Here is a 15,693-nt window from a genome sequence, read left to right as displayed (position 1 = left end):
GCAATGGAGAAGAGTGTAGAATGGAGAGTGGATGGCATAAGCAGAGGAGACAGCTATGTACCTCCTATCAGTTTATATTTGTGGGGTCAAAATTGACAGCGGGGTAAAGGTGTTATAAAGCACCACAAAATGCCAACAAAGCTGGAGATTACAAGCCTGGTACCTTCAGGGCATGAGGAAAATGACTGAGGGCACGTGCCCCTGGTAGCCAGGTCTAACAATGCCACTGCAATGAAACAGGGCAGAGCAACTGGGTGGGTATGGTGTAACATATCCTAATTTTTGTCTATTCAGAATGTCTTCTGATAAATTAACAAGTATGGAGCCAGAAGCCACATTAAAGATCTTATTTTTGCAGCATTATTAGTGAGTTTACAGCTAGAGAGCACAGCTTGCCTATAGATGTCTACTGGCATAGATCTGCCTCACCAACTGTTTTGCCAGCTTTTGGTCACTCAAATTATAAGCAGAAACATCTTTCTATACATATTCAAGGAGATGATGCGGACTTTATTGCCATTCAAGCTGGATGACAAGATGCACATTAGCACATCTAAGGAACACAGCGCAAAGAACAAAAGGAATATATCACCAAGAAGATCCATCTCAAGGGCTTACACCGAACAACCAATTCACACTGCCATATAAAAGAAAGCTTTCCCTTACTATGCCGCACTTATTTTCTGACATAGATCAATTATTAGTATGAGATCACACATCAAATCCATCCTTAGTATCTTTTTTTTTACAAAACAAATGTATTTTGCCGAAACCAGAGGTGGAGACCTATGATCACATTCAGATTAAATTTTCTCCAGCACTTCATAGTGAATTCTCTTTGGACTTCAAAGGCTGGAGTGAACATTTAATTATTCTGCCTCATGCTGCATTTTTACATAACAGCGTTTCTATGTGCCGGTCATATCTACCTTATTTTGCCATAGCTAATTATTATGAGCAGAATTTTTTTTTGGACATTCTGAATTCTTGAGTTATTATAGTGGAGTCTCCCCTTTTAGGTTCTTTATCTAGTAGCCAGAGGTGAAAGCAGCTGCAAAGAATGCCTCTTGCTTTGGAGGACCCAGCGGGTTTGTGCTTTACATGGACTCTCCATTGATTTGAATAAAAACTGTGTAATGCTCCATCTCCCCTGTGGTGGTGCTGCAGAGAAAATGAACAATTGCTGCTGGTTTTCCCCACTAAGTGTAATAGCTGGAGATCTAAGCAGTAGGACATCCTATCATTAGCTTTTTGTCTGCATACCTTTCTAAACGGGGCCACAAAACTTTTTTCAACTGATTTTCAACTGAACAGGAATTACTCCCAACCGCTCTATATACTTGCACACTTGGCTTCACCAAGCTTGCACTTGCTTTTCATAAAGATAGAGGAGAAAGCCATGGTTAGACACATGTGGTCTAAGGATTGAATATGTTAAAAACCAATATGTCCAACGTTTCCCCCCCCCCTGACATTTGCCATAAGGAGAGTCAAGAGGTTCCTATACACATTAGCTGGTTGACTGGCATTTGTCTAATGCGTAAAGAGATTGTCCAAAATCAATTACACCTTTACAGAACCTTAGCACAGCCAATGATGGCAAAATATATTCAAATATGATTTCTGGAATTAAAGGATCGGTCAATATAGGCCTTCAGTATCTGATTGGTGGAAATCCAACTACAGCAAACATTTGTTTGAAGGGGCCGCTGCACTCATATGAGCGCTGTGGCCTCTTCACAGTTCACCAAACACAGCGCTGTATATCGTATTGGGACTGTGCTTGGTATTTCAGCTCATCCCCATTCACTTGAATGGGACTGAGCTGTACAAAGGCAATGTGACTGAGGAACATGACATTATGTAATGCCCTGGAGTAGGAGCAGGGCTACTTTGAAGTCTGGACATTTGCCCCGGTTTCCCATAGCAAAGGACATCAACTCGTTACTTTATTTCACTTTTAAGGGTTAACTTGCATTGACTTACATACTGTTTAATACTGTGTAACTGCTTTTTATATGTTTGTTGCAATATATATCCTGTTGCTTTGCACTGTATTTGCGAGGCTCTGTGGAAGGGGTTAATGAATACTGAGAGACTTTTGGGACTTTCTAGCTAATAATGAAAAGCTGGTAATTTTCCACAGCTACCATAGGGTTTAAAGAAGACCATTTTTTTGGAGGGAGAAGCCAGACGTGTTTACCACCAAAACTAGACAGACTGACCTTATGAATGCCCGATGCTGCTATGTTATTATGTCAAAAAACCTGTTTTTATCTGGAAAAACTGCTGTGTCATTGCCATTGAGTATCATTGAAGCTGTAATGCAAGTCTATGAGAGACAGAAACTGTAACATATTTGTTTGTGCTGAGTTTCTCCACTCCACCACTCCCATTAGAAGGTTCTAGTTCAGCTAGAAATGGTATATAAGGAGAGCAGTCAGAGTTCTGCAGTTAGGGAAAAGTGCTTAGAAGAGGAGACTCTGGCAGATTACTTGATTGACCCGAAGAAGATGCTAAGATGGGAATACTCTGCCACAGACCCTGAATCACCAGCCTTTGCCCAGGGTACCAGCCTTCTGAGAAAGAAATAGACAGCTAGCTCAGGCTTTTCCTTAGCATCAAACCATCTTCTGCCCGGGAGGACACTGGAGAAGCCAGCCCTATGCCTCACCTGTACTGTTTTGCACCTGAATTCCACCAGTAAAGAAGCACACTTGTTTACTGCATACCCTGATTCTCTGGACTTATTTCCCATTGGGGTGCACCACGCCTTACCATCCCTTTCGGAGAGCAGCAACACGTGGTGACACTGCAACAGTGTCTGGGGGATCCAGTGGCCACTGCAATCACTGGCTTGGGAAGATGTCACATCCGAGTCCGATGGTCCCTTCCAACAAGTCGCCCTTAAAGGGAAACTTTTCTACAGAGCCCGCAGTGTGGCTGAACCCACAGTGGTTATCATACTTACCTGCTAACCAACGCTGAATTCTGGCTCCATCGCTGCAGTCACATGACCAGCGTCAGACCAAATGTTGATACAGGGAGACCCGAGACCTGCAGAGCTGGCGAGCCAGTGATGGAGCCATAACCGAGTGTTGGAGATTAGGTAAGTATGATCACCACCATGGGTCTGGACACGCTGTGGGAGTGGGGGTCTATAGAAAAGGTCCCCGGGGTAAACAACTCCTTTGATCAATCAGATATTGATGACCTATCCTGAGCATAAATCCTTGATATTTAAGCCTCAGACAACCCCTTTAAGAAGGGCAAACACTAAATGGTTAGCAAAACAAATAAAAAGATTATACTTGTATATATCCACACATTCTTACATTTCTTTATGAAAACTGAAAATTCAATACAAAATTTTATTTTATCATTTATGTCTTTTTTCCCTTTATCAAAGATGAAATACTTTGTAAAAGGGGTTCTCAATATAAACGTTTATGTAATCGTTCTTTACCACGTTTAAATTACAAAGAAAAAAAATGCAGCTTCTGATATCAAAACCATGAGTGGAGTCAAAAAGCAGAAGTAATGTCTGTTCTTTTGGCTTAAAAACTTGCACCTGTGTTGGTTGAGATCTGTCGGAAGCTTTATTTCGACATTTCATAGGCTAGAGGATCTGGCAGTGGAATCATTAATCCTCAGGTCATTGCCTGTCTGGAAAGTGGCAGATAATAAGCATACTTCAATGATATGGTAATTAACGGAATATTGGCTCCAAGAACTGCTTATATTGGGACAAGTTAGCAACTTGAAAACATGGGGTCCAAAATACATCATGAACTATTCTTGATATAGTAGAAACATAGATAATTTATCTGAATGCCTATGTCTTCCTAGCAGCTCAATAAAAAATGTGCAAACTGCTCTGATTATCCTGATGTGTGATATTAGAAACTGTTTAGTTTATCAACCCTCTATTCCAGTTTCCTAGTTTACAAATGTTGAAATGTTGGCACAAGTGGCATTTTGTGCAAAAATTTGCAACTTTTTGCTGCTCTTTTTAAAAGAGGGTGGGACTTAGAGAAAGAAGTTAGGGCAACCCCCCCTTCCTGGCCTGACCCATTTACCATAATTTAAATTGTAAAATTGGTGTAAATTATAGCTGAAATCTATGCTAACCAATAGCTGACATAGACATCAAGTTGTGTAGCATGGACAGCTCAAGATGTCTGGGTAAGGAAAAGTAGAATAATACATGTACAGGGATATATTTTATAACTTGTATTGAATATGTTAATGAGTATTTAATTTGATGGCAATTACCTTTATATTTAACATTTTCCACTTTTAAGTAACCAGGACCACCTGACTATTCTAGATGGACAAGTAATAGATTCCATACTGGTTCTCAGTAGGCTATGTATGTACAGTCGTGGCCAAAAGCTGCTAAACTGCTTTTAGATCTTTGTTTCAGTTGTTTCTGTGATGTAGTGAAATATAATTACACGCACTTCATACGTTTCAAAGTTTTTTATCGACAATTACATGACATTTATGCACAGAGTCAGTATTTGCAGTGTTGGCCCTTCTTTTTCAGGACCTCTGCAATTCGACTGGGCATGCTCTCAATCAACTTCTGGGCCAATTCCTGACTGATAGCAACCCATTCTTTCATAATCACTTCTTGGAGTTTGTCAGAATTAGTGGGTTTTTGTTTGTCCACCCGCTTCTTGAGGATTGACTACAAGTTCTCAATGGGATTAAGATCTGGGGAGATTCCAGGCCATGGACCCAAAATGTCAACGTTTTGGTCCCCGAGCCACTTAGTTATCAATTTTGCCTTATGGCGCGGTGCTCCATCGTGCTGGAAAATGCATTGTTCTTCACCAAACTGTTGTTGGATTGTTGGAAGAAGTTGCTGTTGGAGGGTGTTTTGGTACCATTCTTTATTCATGGCTGTGTTTTTGGGCAAAATTGTGAGTGAGCCCACTCCCTTGGATGAGAAGCAACCCCACACATGAATGGTCTCAGGATGCTTTACTGTTGGCATGACACAGGACTGATGGTAGCTTTCACCTTTTCTTCTCCGGACAAGATTTTTTCCAGATGCCCCAAACAATCGGAAAGAGGCTTCATCGGAGAATATGACTTTGCCCCAGTGCTCAGCAGTCCATTCACCATACTTTCTGCAGAAGATAAAACTGTCCCTGATGTTTTTTTTGGAGAGAAGTGGCTTCTTTGCTGCCCTTCTTGACACCAGGCCATCTTCCAAAAGTCTTCGCCTCACTGTGTGTGCAGATGCGCTCACACCTGCCTGCTGCCATTCCTGAGCAAGCTCTGCACTGGTGGCACTCCGATCCCGCAGCTGAATCCTCTTTAGGAGACAATCCTGGCGCTTGCTGGACTTTCTTGGACGCCCTGAAGCCTTCTTAACAAGAATTGAACCTCTTTCCTTGAAGTTTTTGATGATCCTATAAATTATTGATTGAGGTGCAATCTTAGTAGCCACAATATCCTTGCCTGTGAAGCCATTTTTTTGCAACGCAATGATGGCTGCACGCATTTCTTTGTAGGTCATCATGGTTAACAATGGGAGAACAATGATTTCAAGCAACACCCTCCTTTTAACATGTCAAGTCTGCCATTTTAACCTAATCAGCCTGACATAATGATCTCCAGCCTTGTGCTCGTCAACATTCTCACCTGAGTTAACAAGACGATTACTGAAATGATCTCAGCAGGTCCTTTAATGACAGCAATGAAATGCAGTGGAAATTTTTTTTTGGGATTAAGTTAATTTTCATGGCAAAGAAGGACTATGCAATTCATCTGATCTCTCTTCATAACATTCTGGAGTATATGCAAATTGCTATTATTAAAACTTAAGCAGCAACTTTTGCAATTTCCAATATTTATGTAATTCTCAAAACTTTTGGCCACGACTGTATGTCTAGCTAGGCAAACAAATTTGATAGCTAGATTGGATAGACAGATGTATAGATTAGATAGATAGAACAGAGAGGAATTGGGAATTCTGTACAAGGCAATTCAGTCTCACAATGAGTACAATGAAGTCAGGGTCAGACTGCCAGGTAGACAGTGAAGCAGCTAAATATTACAAGTGCCAATTAATTTCATGCCAGCTGCACTGTATGATACTAATTGATCTATGAACTGCCTTGAAAATAATGTCAATTTACATGGGCAATTAGTGCAACTATTGCATGGTTCGATAACACTATAATAACCCTTTATACTCTGCGCTAAATTACTGTACACCTGAGTAAAATTAACTAAAAATTGGTCTTTTGATACCTATCCTTAATGATAAAATAACTGTAAATGATTCAATGAATAAATTGTGGTTTAATACGCCCATGCTTCTCTTGTGTATGCAGTTGCATGAATACAATATTACACCCACCACCATGATCCTGAGCGAGGAGCCTTGTCAAGAACTAACAACCATTTGGTGAATCTTCTGAAGCCATCATTTAATTTATTATTTTTTACCACTAGATTCCTTTTTTTGACTTAGCATTTGTATTATTACACCTGCATGTTTTCATAGCCTCTTACAAACATCACAATGTACCATTGTGTAGGCTATCCAACCCTAGATATCCTACTCAAAGCGGTTTACCAATCTCAAGATTTGTGGTATATCATTATCATTTCTGGGACCTGCTCTTATCTCCAGAATGGGGCTCCTGAAGTGAAGGGAGAGCAGACCTGCAAGTGTGGCCACCCTCAATTCACCGAAAATAGCTGAGCGCCGTTGCGCAGCTGTTTATGGGAGCTCGATAGCAGTGTATAGAGAGGACGCCACTAATGCAGAGTGCTCTCCCTCACTTCTGGGGGCATCTGTCTGGAGATAGGAGCAGGTACAAGCGATGAGACTGTCACCTATCTGACATATGTTTAGGGGGAACATTTTCAATTACAGAGGTGTATGAGAAATGGGGTACATTCGTGGAAAGGTAAAGGGTATATGTCTCCGTTTCCCCTCAAGACCAGCGGAAACAAAGGTATCAAGCATCTGCTCACTGGGACAACCCCTTAAATGAAGCATTTGTAGCTGACAGTTTCTGGTCAAAGAATCAATTATTACATCCAATGACTTAGGACCTTTTCACACGGGCTGATGATCGGCAACGATAAATTCATTTCTTGATCACAGTCCCAAGCAAACATGCTGTCGATCACCTCAAAAATAAGCAAGTGGTCATCGACTGTTGGCAGCACATCATCTGAGTAAAAAGGAACCCGCTGCCAATGACGTGCAAACAGAATGGGGGAAGAATGATCTTAGTCAAGATCCTTCATCCCTTATATTATGGCATAGAGCTGTGTAAAAAAAAACGAGCATCGATCTAATTGTATATCATCAATCACCACTTGTTCAGGGCTGAAACTGCCCCATGGAAACGAACTTCAAGGCTATCTACACATAAGAAACCCTGTTCACACAGTCAGTGAACTCCAGATTGCACACGTATTAGAACAAGGATCACTCCTGTCATCTAACAGATGTAAGAAATCTGAGCTGGATTTAAAAAAAACTGCAAACTGTTAAAACTCAATGTTTTGTGCTAGTGAGGACTCTTATGTATATCCTATGCAATATACACATAGGCAGAATGCTACATTGACTTTGGCTTCACTTTGATGGCAGCATACAAAAGAGAACATGGCAAAACCCAAACAGAGAAGTGTTTGGAGTGGAGGCACAGGCATGCCTATTGTTTTCAAAGATAAGCGGGGCCCCAGCGAACAATTACACCTTTCAATAAATAATCTCTAAGCACATTCCTTTGATTTACTGTTATTTGATACAGCAGTTAGTTTCAATGGGGCAGTTAATATTGATCATGTTAAGCACTGCAGACAAACATGAAGCATTTCTAGAACTCGATGGATTATTGCTCTTTATTCTGTCCGTCTTTCAGGTTACTTGTAATGACTGGGAAATTTAAAGTCAATAAGACCAATTAGCATTATATGCCCTTCAAAACAAAAGCCAATGAAATAACCCAGCTTAAAAGCATTTCCATGTATAGCTGTGTATGGTCCAACAACAACAAAAAAAATGACGACAACCAGGGACCTGTCCCCCCTCATTGGTGGATATAAGAAGCATCAATAGCCATCACTTTTATAATACTCCGTGCAAGATAAATGCAAAGTCTCAATACTAGATGTATGTCTACAATGAGGACAATAACATTTACCAATGTGTGTGGGTATACACAACATAATAATGGCCGGCCATTCCGAAACAGAACATTTCCCTGGTCGTGCAAACTACCTGGAGACAATAAAACTGTGGCGGATGTTAAAAGTCTGATCGTTACTAACATCATTTAACAGTTTAATGTTAAGTACTGTCAAAGCATGCCAATAAGGTTGTGGCGCAGCGCCAGTTACACACTGAGCTCAACCCAAGCCAACCCTTTTCATTTATGAAGACACTGAATGACTTGTATTTAAGACATTTACTGGTCATCTGCCATCCATTAAGCTGGAAAACATAGCATATGTGTATTCATTTCATTTATGGCACAGACAGACAAATATAACTGGTCTTGACTTGTCTTGTTCGAGGGTGCCCATCATTATCTAAGAAAGCAACATACCCCAGGCTTGCCACATGCACGTTCAGCCTAGGTTCCACCAAAACACATTATTAAAATATGCTCTGAAGAGAAAGGATTTGTAGAGAGATCGCTTAGAAAATGTAGAAGATGACTTCTGACAACCTAATAAGCACAGAATAAGTGCCCATTATTTGGGATCAGAAGTAGAAATTTAGTTGTTTGGTCAAAGACTAGGTTTTGAACAATGTGACCATAAACACTGTCCTTTCACTTCACTCAAACCTAATAGTTCAACATATCTGACCTTAATTTGAGAAGACTGTCGCATCCTCACAGAATAAAATCTAGTAGCATATATATATATATATATATATATATATATATATATATATATATACATATATATAATTTAAAAAAAAACAGCCACTTCTCTGGTTCAGTTGCTGTTTTTGTTCTAACCCCCCAGCATTCAACAGAAAGTGATGCCTGATACTAGTGACTGGTCTGGTGGTGGTCTCCACTACTCAGTGCTTATGCTACCTCACCTCAGCTTTTGACAATAAGCAGTGGAAAAACCTTCTGGCAATTCAGTAGTATTGGGCATCAAAGCTAATGGCACATTACAGGACATACAATAATGTCAATCTAAGACATATTACAAAGGTTAGTGAAAATACCGGACAAATCAAAATGTCTGCATCCTTAGGCACTTTTGTGATCCCTTAGAACACGCTGAAAAACTCCTACATGAGAAAACAGCCACTCTACAGTCAAATATCTTTCCTTACATAACCATAACCCAGATCCAATCACCATGCTGAGCCAAAAAATTTGGGTGACCTGCTTTAAACCTGGTGTTTTTTCTGAGATGTGTTGCTTATTAAATTTCACTCTGGATTATCTGCATAGTCAGCGTAATGGAAACCTCCGACTAAAACGATAAGCTTTCAGGTTTCCTTATGCAGTTTTTGAAGCCAAAACCAGCAGTGAATTCAAGAGGAAAAGTCATATCTGTCGTTAATACTTTCTCTCATTTTATGATCCACTCCTGATTTTGGCTTTCAAAACTGCATCAAGGAACCTGAACGTGTGGCTGTGCCCTTGTAGTTTTCGTAGATTGAATATGTGTTTCAAAGTGTGGACAGCCACTACTGCTACTGGCTTGGTCATCTATATGTACATAACATGCAAATCTAAACTGGGAAAATATATATAGTCTATCCTGACCAACGTGGATAATAATTGAAACTGATTTTCCAAGTGTTACAAATATAGATCACTACCCACCCAACTATTTATTTCTGAAAAGCGATGAGAGCAGAAGACAATCTCTGTACTGCTAAGTGAACTACGTTCTGACAAACATAATAAAATAATTATATTTGCCTTTAAGAATTCTTCACTAACACATGAAAATATAAGTCTAGATTAAAACATCAGGAACAAAATTTTCACTTGCATTCATTTCAATTTCAGCTAATTATAGCCCCAAGCTTTGTAGCAGTCCAGGCTCTAGTCTTTTGAAGCCCCAAAATGGCCTACAGAAAAGCGGCTTCTCACAACTGCGGACTTTGATGAAAAAGTAAAGGTGATTCGTCTTGCAGTTTTAATGATTTCATTTAACAAGTGAATGCAATAAAGGACTGCCTCAACATACAACCAAAAGATCGAGGGGGCTAAGACGATAAATGGGACAAGCAGGTTTCTGAAGTGCGCCTTTCATGTAAAGGACATGAGACCAGAGGGTCAGATAGTGTTGGATTTTCTAGGAAAGAACAAATATTTCTCGTTTTGATAAGTTCACAGCTCCTCTTAGGTAACAAGGGGAATTTTGTTGGCACCCTTACAAATTCCTTTTAATCTTTTATTAGAAAATTAAGCCCTCGTTTTGGCCCAGGCAGCCAAAGACTGTGATATCTCTTGTGGAAAATCTGTGCCCTAAAGATATTGGTAAACTATTCAAGTGTATGGCATTACAATATGTCTAATATCAGACAAAACTATTTCCGGAGAAAATGGAAAGCCCGTTGCCATGAATGAAATTTACAGTTATCATGTACTAAGCCAATTCCCTTTGATTAATATTCCTAACGTGCAATACTAATTGACACCACAGCTTCTATGTAGATCATGAATAAAAAAATATAAAAAAAATAAAGTAAAAACTGGGTATAGCCTAACTGGTGTCTTTTTAAAGACCCATCTATTAAGCGTGGCACGCCTTTTATACAGCTCTCCAGTGGTAATCATATCTGTTACGACTGCCAAATTGCTAGACCATAATAGCATAATGGGTACAAGGTATAAAAATTACTGAAAGGGTTTGTGTATAGGGCAAACTCATAAGCGCCTGATTTAATAAGGCTAATATAGCTTTTTAACTGAGCATAACAGCCACTCTCTTGGTGGTTTAGGGGTTTCCAATCCACAATACAAACAATGGTATAATTATTACGCTACAGTCTACATGCATATTAGTTAATTTACACATTTGAAGTCGAAATGATATGGTTCTTAGGGTTTAAGCATCATTCACTTCACTACTGTATGTTTTATACAGTAAAACCACATCTAAAAGAAAATAAAAAAAAAAGGAGCAGCCACTCCTCAATAACAGCAAATGCATTGTATGTGCCAAAAAGTGGAAGATCCATCAGTAGAAAAAGTACAGTATGGTAAATATCTGAATATGAACTATCTATTGCATAGCATTTGACTAGAACACTTTTTAAAAATCCTTATTTAGAGTTTTTATTTATCTTTTTAGCCTTTCTGCTTATGCCTCATACTGTTTATATCAAGTTCTATATTTTTGTCATCTCATACTATTGCCATCATTCACTCTATTATTTCCCAATATGAAGTCAAATTTGGAACGGGCACATTGTAATGTTCTGAATTCCTTTTTTTCTATGAAATTTGCTTGATATTTTAAGGTTTGCATTTAAAGTTAGCAAAAAGTTTATAGACTATAAGACAATCACACTATATAGTCATGAGGCAAGCCATTTAGGTATATTATGTACTAGGTGGTGTATTTGGGTCACACCTTTTAAATAACTGAACTGGGATAAAACCATAAATGCAAATAATATGGTATGAACATATATATATATATATATATATATATATATATATTTAAAATTGATACACATAGTCCCTGGCAAGACAAATTCTAGAAGGATTTTTCTCGTATCACCCTATCATCCTGAACTAGTGTGCAAATCAATAGAGTGGGCAGGTTAAGTGTTGGTCTGATGAGGGTTCTATGGATAGTGTATCATGCGAAGGAAAAAAAAAAAAAAAAGCCTAATTGTAACAATAATATTACTAATATAAAAGGCTCCACAGTATATCAAGGGGACACGATGTCTCCTCACCCACACTACAAATAAATCCTACCAGCGAGCACATTTTTAAAATCACTGATCTACCCATTGTGAGGAGAAAAAGAAGCAAAATGGCACCATAAAGAATGCTGTTTCCTTTCAAAATAATGGCGTGATCGATGATGGCCACAGCCTTAACATAACCGAGCACAAAACACCCAACCATTATTTTGATGCTACAAAAAATAACTACACATATAAATCTCTGCTTCACAGCATAGTAAAAAATGGAGACGATAACTGTAGTGAGTGTAATATACCTCTTAAAAGCAAAGCTTCAGTGCTTAAAGTTTACTTTAAATTCCACTGCCATGCTACAAAATGCTGTGTATTTCCATTCACTATTTCTTGTAAAGGCTTTATGTTGTAAAATAAATACTTCAATAATTCAGAGCAGTAACACAAAATATTAAAGTAACTGCACTTATCTATATAACCTAGGCCCTAGACACAAAACTCCTGGAAAATAAGAATAAAATACTTTAAAAAAATCAACAAGGAAAAAAAAAATGGATAAAAATAAAGTAAAACATATAAAATAAAAATAACAACTTTATGTACGTCTAATCTACTAATTATATATTAGAAAAAAGAAATAACATGCAGAGCATAGCATAATATAACCTGAATATTTTACTTCAAAGAGCTTGTTTCAGTTTTACTTTTTTTTTACTATATTATTATGCCTTACTTTTGTCAATTTAAAGCTCAATTAATATCTGAAAATCCTACTTATGTAAAAAAAATCTTTAGACATCATGATATTTAATTATACATCTGCCAAGTCAATAATGTTTTTTGTTCTTTCTTTTTATATTACATGTTTTGAGCATGCAGGCCCTTTTTTTTTTCTTTTGCTATTTAATACTTGGATGGTGTCCAAAGCAGATTGCACAAGCCAAAATTTAGCTGGGGAAAAAAAATCTGTTTATATACTCCTTCACGAAAGCACTAGAAAATAATTTATGTAGAGGCCAGATTTATAAAACATCGAGGGAGCGGTGTGGAGGAGGAGGCTATGAACACATTGAAATGCAATCATACATTAACTAGGTAGTTTGCGTATTTAGAGTGAATGAGCTTTCCAAGATAACACGTAAACTGGGGACATGTTTAACACCTTCACTGTTTACATACACACACGCGTCCGTGTTAACTCTGAGTGGAACCACAGATTACATAATCTCCGATTTACAAGACCTAGACAGTGGGAGCAGTGTATGTAAAACGTTATAAAAGGCTCATTCAATCAAATAACTTAAATTACACACAATAAAATTTTTATTTGAACATTTTTATGGCCACTTGCTCTTGCACATTAGTGGGTGTTTACACACTTTGAACACTGTCATAACCGAGACAGTACAACTAAAGTCAAAAAGTAAGTCAAGTACAATTTTTCCGTTGGCTTAGATTGTAAGCACTTGCGAGCAGGGCCCTCACTCCTAGCGTTTCAGTTGTATATTAGCCAGTTACGTTGGGGTGTCTTTTGTTTTGAACAATTGGAAAGCACTCCGGAATATGGTGGAGCTATATAAATATTATTATTTGCTAATCTCATTGTAAAAATTGCATTTTTGTGATACTGGAGTCATGATGTCCCAATTAATCGTAGATTAGGATAGTATGGAAGATCTAAAGAGTCACAACTGGGTGACATTTAGGAAGAAGATACACTTCACCTAGGTCTACTGAGCGATGGGCGCAAAAAGTAAGAACACATTGAAAGGGGCAATCTACAGCCGAGGTGTTAAAACCATTGTGATAAATAGCTTAGTAATTCATCTAAATCAGTGTCAGTGAAAAGCAGCATCCTGCAGGCTCTTAGGAGGAGTGAATGGCTTGTGCATTCTGGTGCCTTTGGTCATTTCTCAAAGTTGAAGCCAATGTGCTAAAGCAGCACTACTGTTTACAATATATGTGTTCTCCGCCACCATGTCAAGATCAGATAACAGGACTTGTGCAGACCACAAGCAAAGACTTCTCCTCCTTCACAAGCCTCCTACTGTAAACGTGTAACTTGGGGCAAGGCTATAATTGATGGCTAAACACTGAAGTGTCCAAGAGTCAGGCTTATTTAGCAGGGCAGAATCCTTTCAAGTCAAGGCAAAGCAAATGTAAAGGTGCTAAGGTCAAACTTTAGAAGAATTATGGCTGTAGAGACAACCAAAGTTCTAGCAATGGCAATGGGGGGGTAAGAACGCTTGTGACTATGCAAATCACATAAACAGGTAGTAGCAAAACTAAAACTTAAAAAAACACCTTTTATTTACAGTATATTTTGAAGATTATTATTATTATTATTATTATTATTATTACAGTATTATGGATCTTATGTCTTCCCTAAATCATAATAAGTGTTGATCAAAAAGGTCATGTTAAAGTATACATAATAAAACGGTAGATATAAATCCATGCATAAAACATGTAAATACATAAAAGTGGGTATTAAAGCTAAGCGATGATATGCCATGAAATATTCATCTTACGTGATATCTAAAGGAGAGGAGTGCATTTTAATGGACGCCACGTTAAAGTTCAGTTATTTATGGCATGCAGTCAAAAGCAGTGAAGAGAAGAAAATAAAGCCAGCCGGGCTGGTAAGTGGACCTACATTGAGCACTGTGCCGGTGCTGGTGCTGCCATTCTGTCTGTGCCAATCCGCTGAAGCATGCTTTAAGAGCTTTTTCCTGGAGCATGCAAGAAGACGGGCTTGCAGTGTAGAAATCCAGCATTTGCCCAGGGCTCACAGCTAGCACATCCATACAGTCAAACATGATGTCCCCCCTATACAGAACGCCTGGAAAAGTGCTTTTCCTTTAGGTGCAGAGTAAAATGGCATTGAAAAGTACACCCAACTCCATCAAACTCTGCCCCTTTTTTTTGGCACGTCGGCTGTTGGTCTATTTCCCAGACCAGAATCATGAATTATGACAGACAACACAGCTAAAAGCCTGTAATTGATCCAAATGATCATTTACTATTTTCCAAGCTTCCCAGCCATTCCAGCAGATCAGGCGAAATAAGGGAGGGGGAGGAGAAATCCAAGCTGTCAGCTGCAGGGCAAAATGTCTCTAAATTCCTGGAGCTGCTTGCAGCCTTCTGCAGCGGTGAAGACGCTGAACCTGCTCTCCAGCTGGAACTGAGCTGAAAGTGGGTAAAAATAACAAGCTTTATTTCATCCGGGACCCAGGTCCCCCCTTCTGAAGCGAATAGATCCTTCTGCTTTTGAGCAGCTCACTTCCTACTACTTGTGTCACACAAAATGAAAGATTGGATTGCCTAATATATGCGAGTGAACTCTCCATGAACCCTTCCCAGGCTGCTAACCTTCAAATGACCCAAACCAGTCTGACATCACCAACTCCCAGGATTCTCACACAGCTTAAAGACTAGCGGCAGCCCTGCAGAACGAGCAGAGAGATGCAGGCAGCCGCTCGCTCGCTTTCTCGCTCGCTCAGCTGCATTTTCCGGGACTAGGATTTCTACCTTCACTTTCTAAACCTAGATACGCTTCTAGAAAGAGGAAGGGGACAGCAAAACGTGCACCCGGGTGGCATGTGTCACCAGTCTCATTCCACCGACGACCGGCTCCTTCTCGCCGTCTTAATCCAGCTTTCCGCCATCCTCCTCTCGAAAGATTTAGCCGTTCCAATTTTGCACAGTCGATCATTTAACTCAATTAAAATTCAATGGAACTGTCACGGATAGTTCAGCGTCGGGAATGTATTATCTCGTATGTTTTTTTCCCCCTG

The 15,693-nt window shown here is 39.1% G+C and overlaps 1 protein-coding gene across 2 annotated transcripts in view; it reads right to left on the bottom strand.

Moving 5' to 3' along the window:
• Nucleotides 1–15,255, bottom strand: part of RARB (retinoic acid receptor beta) — a 197,704-nt gene extending 182,449 nt beyond the window's left edge. For both annotated transcript variants that reach the window (XM_040433155.1, XM_040433156.1), the window contains exon 1: nucleotides 14,553–15,255. In XM_040433155.1, coding sequence (XP_040289089.1) covers nucleotides 14,553–14,715 — 163 coding nt within the window. In that variant the 5' untranslated portion in view covers nucleotides 14,716–15,255. The remainder of the gene's footprint in view (nucleotides 1–14,552) is intronic.
• Between the last annotated feature and the right edge of the window lie 438 nt (nucleotides 15,256–15,693).

The sequence above is a fragment of the Bufo bufo genome, chromosome 5, assembly GCF_905171765.1.
Source record: "Bufo bufo chromosome 5, aBufBuf1.1, whole genome shotgun sequence".
NCBI classification, from domain to species: Eukaryota; Metazoa; Chordata; class Amphibia; order Anura; family Bufonidae; genus Bufo; species Bufo bufo.
This window is presented reverse-complemented; position numbering and strand designations above follow the sequence as displayed.